Source organism: Mobula hypostoma, chromosome 2 (assembly GCF_963921235.1).
Source record: "Mobula hypostoma chromosome 2, sMobHyp1.1, whole genome shotgun sequence".
Classification (NCBI taxonomy): Eukaryota; Metazoa; Chordata; class Chondrichthyes; order Myliobatiformes; family Myliobatidae; genus Mobula; species Mobula hypostoma.
The window spans coordinates 86896716-86911043 of NC_086098.1; the positions used below are offsets into that span (position 1 = coordinate 86896716).

Here is a 14328-nt window from a genome sequence, read left to right on the forward strand (position 1 = left end):
GATTAAAAATTGTGCAAAAACAGAAAAAAATATATATTTTAAAAAGTGAAGTAGTGTTTAAGGGTTCAGTGTCCATTTAGGAATCAGATGGCAGAGGGGAAGAAGCTGTTACTGAATTTCTGAATATATGCCTTCAGGCTTCTGTACTTCCTACCTGATGGTAACAGTGAGAAAGGGGCATGCCCTGGGTGCTGGAGGTCCTTAATAATGGGCATTGCCTTTCTGAGACACAGATCCTTGAAGGTGGCCTAGGTACTTTGTAGAGTAGTACCCAAGATGGATCTGACTAAATTTACAACACTCTGCAGCTTCTTTTGGTCCTGTGCAATAACACCCCCATAGCAGACAGTGATGCAGTCTGTCAGAATGCTCTCCACGGTACATCTATAGAAGTTTTTAAGTGTTTTTGTTGACATACTAAATCTCTTCAAACTCCTAATGAAGTATAGTTGCTGTCCTGCCGCCTTTATAACTGCATCAATATGTTGGGGCCAGGTTAGATCCTCAGAAATCTTGACACCCTGGAACTTGAAGCTGCTCACTCTCTCCACTTCTGATCCCTCTATGAGGTATGTGTTCCTTCGTCTTACCCTTCCTGAAGTCCACAATCAGCTCTTTCGTCTTCCTGACATTGAGTGCCAGGTTGTTGCTGCGGCACCACTCCACTAGTTGGCATATCTCACTCCTGTACGCCCTCTCGTCACCACCTGAGATTCTACCAACAATGGTTGTATCGTCAGCAAATTTATAGATGGTATTTGAGCTATGCCTAGCCACACAGTCATGAGTATAGAGAGAGTAGAGCACTGGGCTAAGCACACACCCTTGAGGTGCACCAGTGTTGATTGTCAGCGAGGAGGAGACGTTATCATCAATCCGCACAGATTGTGGTTTTCTGGTTAGGAAGTCGAGGATCCAATCGCAGGGGGAGTACAGAGCCCTGGTTCTGCAACTTCTCAATCAGGATTGTGGGAATGATGGTGTTAAATGCTGAGCTATAGTCGATGAACAACATCCTGATGTAGGTGTTTGTGTTGTCCAGGTGGTCTGAAGATGCATGGAGAGCCATTGAGATTGCATCTGCCGTTGACCTATTGTGGTGTTAGGCAAATTGCAATGGGTCCAAGTCCTTGCTGAGGCAGGAGTTCAGTCTAGTCATGACCAACCTCTCAAAGCATTTCATCATTATAGATGTGAATGCTACCGGGCGATAGTCATTAAGGCAGCTCACATTATTCTTCTTAGGCACTGGTATAATTGTTGCCTTTTCGAAGCAAATGGGAACATCTGCCCCTTGCAGTGAGAGATTGAAAATGTCCTTAAATACTCCCGCCAGTTGGTTGGCACAGGTTTTCTGAGCCTTACCAGGTACTCCATCGGGACCTTCTGCCTTGCGAGGGTTCACTCTCTAAAAGCAGCCTAACATCGGCTTCTGAGACAGAGATCACAGTGTCATCAGGTGCAGCAGGAATCTTCACAGCTGTGGTTATATTCTCCCCTTTAAAGCGGGCATAGAAGGTATTGTGTTCATCTGGTAGTGAAACATCGTTGCCATTCATGCTATTGGGTTTCGCTTTGTAGGAAGTGATGTCTTGCAAACATCCTTAGCAACAGAAGAGATACCAGAGGATTGGAGGATAGCCAATGTTGTTCTGCTGTTTTTTTTAAAGAAGGACTCTAAGCATAAACCTTCATTTTAGTATTCACCAGTGACAAGGATCTTGGCAATTGTGGGGATGACTTGCAATGGACTGAAATGCTTGCGTGTATAGACATTAAGAAACAGGATGTACTGGAGCTGCTGAAAGGTATTAAATTAGATAAGTCGCCAGGACTGGGTGAAATATGCTCAGGCTCCTGTGGGAAGTGAGGGAGGAGATTGCTGAGCCTTTGGTAATGATCTTTGCATCATCAGTAGGGATGGGAGAAATACCAGAGGATTGGAAGGTTTCTTGTTCAAGAAAAGGGGTAGAGATAACCCAGGAAATTATAGACCAGTGAGTCTTACTTCAGTGGTTAGATTAGATTATGAGGACACTCAGTCCTCGTTTATTGTCATTTAGAAACGCATACATGCATTAAGAAATTATACAATGTTCCTCCAGAGTGATAGCACACAAAAACAGGACAAACCAAAGACTAACACTGACAAAACCACATAATTATAACATATAGTTACAGCAGTGCAAAACAATACCATAATTTGATAAAGAACAGACCATGAGCACGTTTTAAAAAAAGTCTTAAGTCCTGATCGACTCCTATAGTCCCCGATAGGAGGCGGCAAAAAGGGAGAAACTCCCCTGCATAAACCTCTAGGCACTGACAACTGCTGATGCATTGGAAGCACCCGACCACAGCAGACTGAGTCCGTCCAAAAACTTCGAGCCTCCGACCAGCCCCTCCGATACAGCCTCCCGAGTGGGCAAGTTGTTGGAGAAGATCCTGAGAGGCAGGACTTATGAGCATTTGAAGAGACATAATCTGATTAGGGATGGTCAGCATGGCAGGTCATGCTTTACGAGCCTAATTGAATTCTTTGAAGAGGTAACAAAACACATTGAAGGTAGTGCAGTGAATGTAGTGTATATGGCTTTCAGTATGGCATTCGATAAGGTTCCCCATGCAAGGCTTATTCAGAAAGTAATGAGGCATGGGATCCAAGGAGTCCTTGCTTTGTGGATCCAGAATTGGCTTGCCCACAGAAGGCAAAGGGTGGTTGTAGATGGTTCATGTTCTGCGAGGAGGATGGCGGCCGGTGGTGTTCGCAGGGATCCGTTCTGGGACCCCTCCCCTTTCTGATTTTTGTAAATGACCTGGATGAGGAAGTAGAAGGGTGGGTTAGTAAGTTTGCTGATGACACAAAAGTTGGAGGTGTTGTGGGTAGTCTGGAGGGTTGTCAGAGGTTACAGCAGGACATTGATAGGATGCAGAACTGGGCTGAGAACGGGCAGATGGAGTTCAAACCAGATAAACGTGAAGTGCTTCATTTCGGTAGGTCAAATTTCAAGACAGAATATAATGTTAATGGTAAGACTCTTAGCAGCTTGGAAGATCAGCGAGATCTTTTGGTTCATGTCCATAGGTCACTCAGAGCTGCTGCGCAGGTTGACAGTGTTGTTAAGAAGGCAAATGGTGCGATGGGCTTCATCAACCGTGGGATTGAGTTCAAGAGCTGTGAGGTAATAAAGCTATATAAGACTTTAGATAGACCCCACTTGGAGTATTGTGTTCAGTTCTGGTCACCTCACTACAGGAAGGATGCTCATACTATAGAGAGAGTGCAGGGGAGATTTACAAGGATGTTAACACGAGGAATTCTGCAGATGCTGGAAATTCAAGCAACACACATCAAAGTTGCTGGTGAATGCAGCAGGCCAGGTAGCATCTCTAGGAAGAGGTACAGTCGACGTTTCGGGCCGAGACCCTTCGTCAGGACTACCTTCAGTTCAGCATCAACCTCAACATCAGCAAGACGAAGGAATTGGTTGTTGACTTCAGAAGGAGTAGCGGGCCACACGACCCCATTTACATCGGTGGTGCGCAAGTGGAACAGGTCAAAAGCTTTAAGTTCCTCGGGGTCAATATCACAAATGACCTGACTTGGTCCAACCAAGCAGAGTCCACTGCCAAGAAGGCCCACTTCCTGAGAAAGTTAAAGAAATTTGGCCTGTCCCCTAAAACCCTCACTAATTTTTATAGATGCGCTGTAGAAGGCATTCTTCTAGGGTGCATCACAACCTGGTATGGAAGTTGTCCTGTCCAAGACCGGAAGAAGCTGCAGAAGATCGTGAACGCAGCACAGCACATCACACAAACCAATCTTCCGTCCTTGGACTCACTTTACACTGCACGCTGTCGGAGCAGTGCTGCCAGGATAATCAAGGACACGACGCACCCAGCCAACACACTTTCCGTCCCTCTTTCTTCCGGGAGAAGGCTCAGGAGCTTGAAGACTCGTACGGCCAGATTTGGGAACAGCTTCTTTCCAACTGTGCTAAGACTGCTGAAGTGATCCTGACCCGGATCTGGGCCGTACTCTCCAAATATTCGGACCTGCCTCTTGGTTTTTTTGCACTACCTTACTTTCCCTTTTCTATTTTCTATTTATGATTTATAATTTAAATTTGTAATATTTAGTATCCATTTGTACTACAGGGAGCGTGAAGCGCAGAATCAAATATCACTGTGATGATTGTATGCTCTAGTATCAATTGTTTGGTGCCAATAAAGTATGAAGTATTTGGATGGACATGGACTGATTAAGGATAGTCAGCGTGGTTTTGTGTTTGGTAGGTCATACCTAACCAAATTTAGAGTTTTTTGAGGAAGTTACCAGGAAAATAGATGAAGGCAAGGGAGTGGACGTTGTCTACATGGAGTTTAGTAAGGCATTTGACAACTTCCTGCATGGGAGGCTAGTCAAGAAGGTTCAGGGGGCGTCACGTGATGACGTGGGATTGAGACATGTAAATCCAGCTCTCCCGCAACAAGTCAGTAAAGTACCGTTTAAACAAAACAAAGTTAGTAAATATTTTCTGAAAACTATTTATAAACTTTGTAAGATTACTTTACGATATGCCTCCTAAACCGCAACAAAAGAAGTCTGCTGTTGCGAAGCAGCCGCGAGACGGGAAGAAAAAAGGGCCTACTGCAACGATGGAGCCTCGGACTCAGGTTGGATCTCCTTCGGTAGAACAGGGAGCAATGGCAGTGGCAACGGCTTCTTCGAAGAAGACACCGGAAATGCGCATGCGCAAACCGACACAACACAAACTACAAGAACCGACAGCCACTGCAATTGAAAATGACTCAGAGTCAGAATCGGATTCTGCAGAGAACACAGATGAAGAAGAGGAGGAAGAATTGGAAGCGATTGGAAGTAAAGGAGATGATAGAGACATGAGAGAGGCTATATTGCAATTAACGGCTGAATTAAGAAAAGTAAGAGAAGAGCTTAGAGATACGAAGATGTGCTATGATAAAGTTATGGCAAGACAGGACAAAATGGATAAGAAGCTTCAGAAGATGGAAAGAGCAATGGGGCATATGAATGATAGAGTGGAAAAAACAGAAAATGATTTGCTTGTCTGGAATTCGGAAAGAAACCGACTCTTGGAGAAAGTGGACATGTTGGAAAATTTTAGTAGACGTAATAATATTAAAATTGTTGGTCTTAAAGAAGGTATTGAGGGAGATAAACCAATAGAATTTTTTCAAAGATGGATCCCGGATGCTTTGCAAATGGAAGAGGAGGTTCGATCAATTGAAATTGAGCGGGCACATAGAGCTTTAAGACCAAAACCAAAAGATGACCAATATCCACAATCGATTTTAATAAAATTCTTAAGATTTCAAGACAAGGAAAGGATTCTACAGGCAGCTGCTCGAGCTGCCAAAGATAGAAAAGGGCCATTGATAATTGAAGGGAACAAAGTTTTTTTCTATCCTGATATAAGTTATGAACTTTTGAAGAGAAGGAAGAAATTTAATCCAGTGTAAAAAACACTATAGGATCATGGTTATCAATTTACACTGCGATATCCTGCAACCTTGAAGATTTTTTTACCTGGTGGAGAAAAAAGATTTTTTGATGATTACCAGAAAGCAGAGCAGTTTGTGCGAGATTTTCTGAAAACTCACCAGATACAAGAACAAACCCAGGAGAGCAAGATAGATTGAAGATGAAGATTGGGTTAAAGAATGGACTTGATGGATTTTTGAAGCTGGATGAATGTATAAATATATTATTAATTATATGAGGGGGTAAGAAAGGTTAAAACTGGAGGAATATTAGTTGGGAATAGTAATACTAATTTTGTCTATATATATGTATAATGTTTTTTTGTTGCGGGGGAGCTGGAAGAAGCACTGATCGATTGCTACGCTAATCATGTGTGCAAGCGTGGCTTTTGCCACGATCCGTAAAATGGAGGGGGGGTAGTGTTGTGTATCCTTTCATTCACAACATTAGTGGGGAGGTATTTTGTTTTTTCTTTTTTTGTACTTTTTCTATCTTCATTTTTCTTTCTGCCTGGAAGGTTGGGAGGGAGACACATAGCAACATGGTGAAGTTTAAAGAGATTCCCCAAGGAACTATGAAAGTTGAGAAGATAAATAATGTTTTGGATTGGAGTAACTTTGTTAAGAATAATGACTAATTTATTGAATTTTTTGAGTTTTAATGTTAACGGGCTTAATGGACCAGTGAAAAGAAAAAGAATCTTAACACATATTAAAAAAATGAAGATAGATTTAGCTTTTTTACAGGAAACGCACCTAACGGAAACAGAACATCAGAAACTAAAGAGAGATTGGGTGGGTAGTGTTGTTGCGGCTTCATTTAATTCAAAAGCGAGGGGAGTAGCAATTTTGATCAATAAAACGTTACCAATTAGAATACAAAATGTAATAACTGATTCTGCGGGGAGATATGCGATTATACATTGTCAACTTTTTTCTGAACTATGGACTTTTATGAATATTTATGCACCAAATGAAAATGATGCAAAATTCATACAAGAAGCTTTTCTGAATTTGGCGGATGCGCATGAAAAAATATTAATTGGAGGAGACTTTAATTTTTGCTTAGACCCAGTCTTAGATAGATCAACCAAGGCTGTTATAAAATCGAAGGTAGTAAATTTAACTTTATCATTGATGAAGGATTTAAATCTGATTGATATATGGAGAAGAATCAATCCTAAAGAAAGAGACTATTCGTTCTACTCCCATAGACATAAAACTTTCTCAAGGATAGATTTGTTTCTATTATCAATGCATATTCAACACAGAGTGAAAAATATGGAATATAAAGCAAGAATATTATCAGATCATTCCCCTTTATTAATGACAATAATAATGGCTGATAAGGAAGAAGTGGTTTATAGATGGAGATTTAATTCAACGTTATTAAAACGTCAAGATTTTTGTGATTTTATGAAAAAGCAGATTCAATTTTTTTTGGATACACATTTTCATTCACTGGATGATAAATTTATATTATGGGATGCGATGAAAGCATATCTTAGGGGCCAGATAATAAGTTATACGTCTAAAATTAAGAAAGAATATATGGCAGAACTAGATCAATTGGAAAAAGAGAGTACAAAAATAGAAAAAGAATTTCAAAGATATATGTCAGAAGAAAAATGAAAGCAACTTGTCAATAAGTTACAATATAATACGCTTCAGACATATAGAACGGAAAAAGCAATTATAAGAACTAAACAAAGGTATTATGAGTTAGGTGAGAGAGCACATAAAATTCTTGCCTGGCAGTTGAAAACAGAACAAGCTTCCAAACCAATAAATGCAATTAGAACAAGGGCAAATAAAATATCTTATAAACCTCTTGAAATAAATGAAACTTTTAAAAATTTCTATTCTGAATTATATCAATCAGAATCCCAAAATGATGTTAATGAGATAGAAAGGTTTTTATCACAAGTTTCTCTTCCAAAATTGAATTTGGAAGAACAGAAGGGATTAGATATGCCTTTTACATTAAAAGAAGTTGAAGAAGCTTTAGGATCACTCCAAAGTAATAAATCTCCAGGAGAAGATGGTTTTCCACCTGAATTTTATAAAAAAATTTAAAGATTTATTATTTCCTCTTTTTATGGAACTAATACGTCAAGCAGAAAAAATACATAAACTTCCAGAATCTTTTTCAACAGCGATTGTAATAGTATTGCCAAAAAAAGACATAGAGATCCTATGAAACCAGCATCATATAGGCCTATTTCTTTATTGAATACGGATTATAAAATAATAGCAAAAATTTTATTGAATAGATTATCTAAATATTTACCAAAATTAATACATATGGATCAAACAGGATTTATTAAAAATAGACAATTGGCAGATAATGTAACTCGGCTACTCAGTATAATTCATTTGGCACAAAAAAGGGATGAGAAGAGTATAGTAGTAGCTTTGGATGCAGAAAAAGCATTTGATAGATTAGAATGGGATTTTTATTTAAAGTACTAGAAAAATATCGGTTAGGAACATCTTTTATAAATTGGATTAAAACTTTAAATTCTAACCCTAAAGCTAAAGTAGTGACAAACTCTTAAATTTCAACACCATTCCAGTTAAAAAGGTCAACTAGACAAGGTTGTCCACTATCACTTGCTTTATTTGTATTGGCGATAGAGCCATTAGCAGAACTAATTAGAATTGATCCAGATATTATGGGTTTTAGAGTTAATCAGGAGGAATATGAAATTAATCTTTTTGCCGATGATGTTTTGATCTATTTAACAAATCCACAACATTCGTTACATAAATTATCTTCTGGATTGGATGAATATGGGAAGGTATCAGGTTACAAAATAAATTGGGATAAAAGTGAAATTTTACCTCTTACTAAAGGAGACTATAGTCAATGTCGATTAGTATCCCAATTTAGATGGCCGGTAAATGGTATAAAGTATTTAGGTATAAGACTTGATAATGATCTAAAGAATTTATATAAATTTAATTATTTACCACTATTGAAAAAAATTCAAGAAGATCTTGACAAATGGATGATATTACCAATAACATTAGTAGGTAGAGTCAATGTTGTAAAAATGAATATATTTCCTAGATTACAGTATTTGTTTCAAACATTACCAATACAATTGCCACAGAAATTTTTTCAAGAGTTAAATAAATGTGTGAGAAAATTTCTTTGGAAAGGTAAAATGTCAATATCATTGGAAAAATTGACATGTAAATTTGGGTTAGGAGGGTTACAACTTCCAAACTTTAAAAACTATTATAAAGCAAATCAACTTAGATTTATTGCATCTTTCTTCGATGATCGAAAACCAGCATGGATTAAAATAGAACTAGACAAGATAGGAGAAAATACACCTGAAGATTTTATATATAAATGGGAATCTAAATCGATACGGGAAAAGAAAGAATCTCCTATATTAACACATTTGATTGATCTATGGAATAAGATAAATGTTGATAATGAAACACAGAAATCTCTATTAGCAAGGGGACCTTTGTTCCAAAACAGACTTATTCCTTTTACAATGGACAATCAACTTTTATATAATTGGTACCAAAAAGGGATTAAATTTATAAGAGATTGTTTTGAACGAGGTATATTGATGTCATTTGAACAATTAAAGGATAAATATAAAATATCTAATAATACTTTCTTTTGTTACTTTCAATTAAGGGCTTACTTAAAAGGTAAGCTGGGTCAAACAATGTTTTTGCCAAAACCTAATGAAATTGAAATTTTAATTCAAAAAGGGAAAATTAAAAAAATTATTTCTTGTATGTATAATTTGATTCAAGAACAGACAATTAAACAAGGAACCCATAAGTCAAAGCAAAAATGGGAAACAGATCTGAATATTATTATTGATGAAACAAATTGGTCAAGACTTTGTCTTGACAGTATGACAAATACAATAAATGTTCGACTTAGATTAGTACAATATAATTTTTTACACCAATTATATATTACACCGCAAAAAATAGATTAAATTCAAATCTATCTGATAAATGTTTTCGGTGTAATCAAGAAATTGGTACTTTTTTACATTCTACTTGGTCTTGTTTTAAAATTCAACCCTTTTGGATAAATGTAAGAATCTTATTGGAACAAATTACTGCAACTCAACTTCCACATAACCCTGTATTATTTTTATTAGGTGATATTGAAGGGGATAAAACCGAAACTTAAATTGAATAAATATCAGAAAGAATTTATAAAAATTGCATTGGCAGTAGCTAAGAAGACTATAGCAGTTACTTGGAAATCTTATTCGTATTTAAGTATGGATCGTTGGAATAATGAAATGGCTAGTTCTATTCCACTCGAAAAAATTACTTATAATTTAAGAGATAAATATGTAACATTTTTGAATATTTGGCGCCCTTATTTACAAAAGATAGGATGGCATATTTAAGTGCTCCGATACAGACTTTGGTCACTTGGGGAAAGTAACGAATAATTATACCAAATTTATTTTGAATCCCATGGAGCATGTGGAAACCTTCCAATACCCAGGCGGTTCTTTTTTTTTCTTTTTTTTCTTTTTCTTTCTTTTTAGGTAGGACTAGATATGGGGGGGGGAGGGTTAAGGGGTGGGGGGAGGGTAGATTCTTTTTTTCATGTATTTTTGAAAATTCAATAAAAATTATATTACAAAAAAAAGAAGGTTCAGTCACTCGGCATTCAGGATGAGGTGGTAATTGGATTAGACATTGGCTTTGTGGGAGAAGCCAAAGAGTAGAGGGTTGCCTCTCTAACTGGAGGCCTATGATTAGAGGTGAGTCCTTTGTTGGTTGTCATCTATATCATTATCACCAGATTATTGTGGTTAACTAGATCAGCAAATTTGCAGATGACACCAAGATTGGGGGTGTAGTGGACAGTGCGGAAGGCTGTCATAGCTTGCAGAGGGATCTGCATCAGCTGGAAAAATGGGATGGAATTTAATGCAGACAAGTGTGAGGTTTTGCACTTTGGTAGACCCAACCAGGATAGAAACACAGTGAATGGTAGGGCACTGAGGAGTGTGGTAGAACAAAGTGATCCGGGAATACGGATATATAATTTGTTGAAAAGTGTGAAAGGTAGATGGGGTCATAAAGCTTTTAGCACATTGGCCTTCATAAGTCAAAGTATTGAGTACAGGAGACGGGATGTTATTGTTGAAGTTGCATAATTTGTTGGTGAGGCCTAATTTGGAGTATTGTGAAGTTTTGGTCACCTACCTGCAGAAAATATGTAAACAAGGTTGAAAGAGTGCAGATAAAATTTACAAGGATGTTGCTGGGTCTGGAAGACTTGAGTTATAAGGAAGGATTGAATAGGTTGGGACTGTATTCTTTAGAATGGAGAAGATTAAGAGGAGATTTGATAGAGGTATACAAAATTATAAAGGGTATAGATAAGGGTAAATGCAAGCAGGTTTTTCCACTGACGTTGGATGGGACTGCAACCTCAGGTCATGGGTTAAGGGTGAAAGGTGAGAAGTTTAAAGGGAACACGAGGGGAAAGTTCTTCACATAGAGGCTCATGAGAGTGTGGAATGAGCTGCCAGAACAAGTGGTGCATGTAAACTCGACTTGAACCATAGAAAACATAGAAACAGGCCTTTTGGCCCTTCTAGGCTGTGCCGAACTATTTTCTGCCTAGTCCCACTGACCTGCACACGTATCATATCCCTCCATACACCTCTCATCCATGTATCTGTCCAATTTATTCTTAAGTGTTAAAAAAGAACCCGCACTTACTACCTCGTCTGGCAGCTCATTCCATACTCCCACCACACTCTGTGTGAAGAAGCCCCTCCTAATGTTCCCTTTGAACTTTTCCCCCCTCACCCTTAACCCATGTCCTCTGGTTTTTTTCTTCCTTTGCCTCAGTAGAAAAAGCCTGCTTGCATTCACTCTATCTATACCCATCATAATTTTATATACCTCTATCAAATCTCCCCTCATTCTTCTACGCTCCAGGGAATAAAGTCCTAACCTATTCAACCTTTCTCTGTAACTGAGTTTCTCAAGTCCCGGCAACATCCTTGTAAACCTTCTCTGCACTCTTTCAACCTTATTTATATCCTTCCTGTAATTTGGTGACCAAAACTGAACACAATACTCCAGATTCGGCCTCACCAATGCCTTATACAACCTCATCATAACATTCCAGCTGTTATACTCAATACTTTGATTAATAAAGGCCAATGTACCAAAAGCTCTCTTTACGACCCTATCTACCTGTGACACCACTTTTAGGGAATTTTGTATCTGTATTCCCAGGTCCCTCTGTTCTACTGCACTCCTCAGTGCCTTACCATTTACCCTGTATGTTCTACCTTGGTTTGTCCTTCCGAAGTGCAATACCTCACACTTGTCAGTATTAAACTCCATCTGCCATTTTTCAGCCCATTTTTCCAGCTGGTCCAAGTCCCTCTGCAGGCTCTGAAAACCTTCCTCACTGTCCACTACACCTCTAATCTTTGTATCATCAGCAAATGACAAGTGACAATGGACCCAGCACTGGTCCCTGTGGCACACCACTAGTCACAGGCCTCCACTCTGACAAGCAATTCTCTACTACCACTTTTTGGCTTCTTTCATTGAACCAACGTCTAATCCAATTTACCACCTCTCCATGTATACCTAGCGACTGAATTTTCCTAACTAACCTCCCATGCGGGACCTTGTCAAAGGCCTTACTGAAGTCCATGTAGACGACATCCACTACCTTCCCTTCATCCACTTTCCTGGTAACCTCCTCGAAAAACTCCAATAGATTGGTCAAATATGACCTACCACACACAAAGCCATGTTGACTCTCCCTAATAAATCCCTGTCTATCCAAATGCTTGTAGATTCTGTCTCTTAGTACTCCCTCCAATAACTTACCCGCCATCAAATTTACTGGCAAATATGACCTACCACGCACAAAGCCATGTTGACTCTCCCTAATAAGTCCCTGTCTATCCAAATGCTTGTAGATTCTGTCTCTTAGTACTCCCTCCAATAACTTACCCACCATCAAATTTACTGGCCTATAATTTCCCGGATTACTTTTCGATCCTTTTTTAAACAACGGAACAACATGAGCCACTCTCCAATCCTCTGGCACCTCACCCGTAGAAACCGACATTTTAAATATATCTGCCGGGGCCCCTGAACGTTTAAGAACTTTAGATAGGTACATGGATAGTAGAGATATGGAGGGCTATGACCCCAGTACAGGTCAATGGGAGTAAGCAGTTTAAATGGTTTCAGCATGGACTAGATGGGCCGAAAGTCCTGTTTCTATACTGTACTTTGACTCCATGAATGTGGAGTACATGCCATTGGGCTCAAGGACAGCTTCTAACCTGCTGTTACAAGAATACTGTATGGTTGTCTTTTATGATAAGATGAGCAATTGACCTTACAGTCTACCTTGTTATGGCCTTGTACCTTATTGTCTGCCAGCACTGCACTTTCTTTCAACATTTTGTATTGCTTCTCACTTATACTTCCTTGATGTACAGATGTGATGAAATGATCCATAAGAATGGCATACAAAACAGTGTTACACTGCACCTAGGTATGTATGACAATAATAAGCCAATTTGCCAGAGTTATCAATTTATTGAATGGTGAGTGGAAAATGAATAAGGAGTATTTTTGGGCTCTGTGGAAGAGAGCAAGGGCCAATGACAGAAGGTTAGGAAAAGAAATGGATTTGGTTGAGGCCACTGTCAGCTTCAATAGAACATAATCCTTCACTGAGGGGGAAAAGCTGCATCAAAGTATTATAATGGACGATCTGATCAGACAGATGGGATGTGGAAACTGGGAGATGAGCCAGGAGATTAAGTGGAACGGAGTCCTTACAAAGTTCAAATCAAATTTATTACTTAAGTACGCATATGTTATCACATACAAGCCTGAGATTTGTTTTCTTGTGGGCAGTCACAGGAAATCCAAGAATTATAATAAAGTCTGAAAGACCATATCCAACAGGACAGACAAACAACCAGTGTACAAAAGGCAAACTGTGCAAGTACAAAAGAAAAAAATATAAATAAATACGCAATAAATATTGAGAACATGAAGAGTCCTTGAAAGTGAGTCCATAGGCTGTGGGAGCAATTCAGTGATGAGACGAGTGAAGTTATCCTCACTGGTTCAAGAGATTGATTATTGAGGAGTAATAACCATTCCTGAACCTGGTGGTGTGGATCATGAGGCTTATGTACCTTCTTCCTGATGACTGCAATGAGAAGAGAGCATGGCTTGTGTGACGGGGGTACTTGATGATGGATGTTGCTATCCAAGGACAGTGCTGCATGTTGATGTACTCAATGGTGGGAAATCCTATTTTTTTGGAGGATTTTCTATTTAAGTAGGTGCTTCATAAAATTTCGAAGGGAGCGGGAAAACTTGATAACCCAGCAAGCATGGCTAAAAGAACAGTGACAATTACAGTAAAATAAATTCTGGTTACGCATCAATAATTGATTAGAAAGGAAATATGCAGTTGAATTTTACATTTCTTTTTCTTTATTTACAGCCTGTTTGAATTTTCTGAAGCTTTGTAAAATCAAGTATTATAACTACTGTCTCATCCACAATGTTCAGGTAAGTTTCCAGTTTGTCTAAACCTTGTGTATTTTCCCAGAAATATAAAAAGCTAAGGAAAAGTAATTTCGGAAACTGTTTGATTTAGGGCTATGTAACCTTCTGAGGATACCAGGTATTCACATTTTATTGACTCTGCCTCCCGTCGCTTCTCCCGTCAAGCTCTGAAGGTGACCCTCACTGCCATGAGGAAGTACTTGGCGTCCCTATCCCAGACCCTTC

General features: G+C 38.8%; 1 protein-coding gene across 1 annotated transcript in view; it reads left to right on the plus strand.

Annotated features, from left to right (window-relative positions):
* Positions 1 to 14328, plus strand: part of ppil4 (peptidylprolyl isomerase (cyclophilin)-like 4) — a 67180-nt gene that overhangs the window by 1473 nt on the left and 51379 nt on the right. Inside the window, exon 2 of the mRNA XM_063039979.1 lies at positions 14039 to 14106. Coding sequence (XP_062896049.1) covers positions 14039 to 14106 — 68 coding nt within the window. The remainder of the gene's footprint in view (positions 1 to 14038; positions 14107 to 14328) is intronic.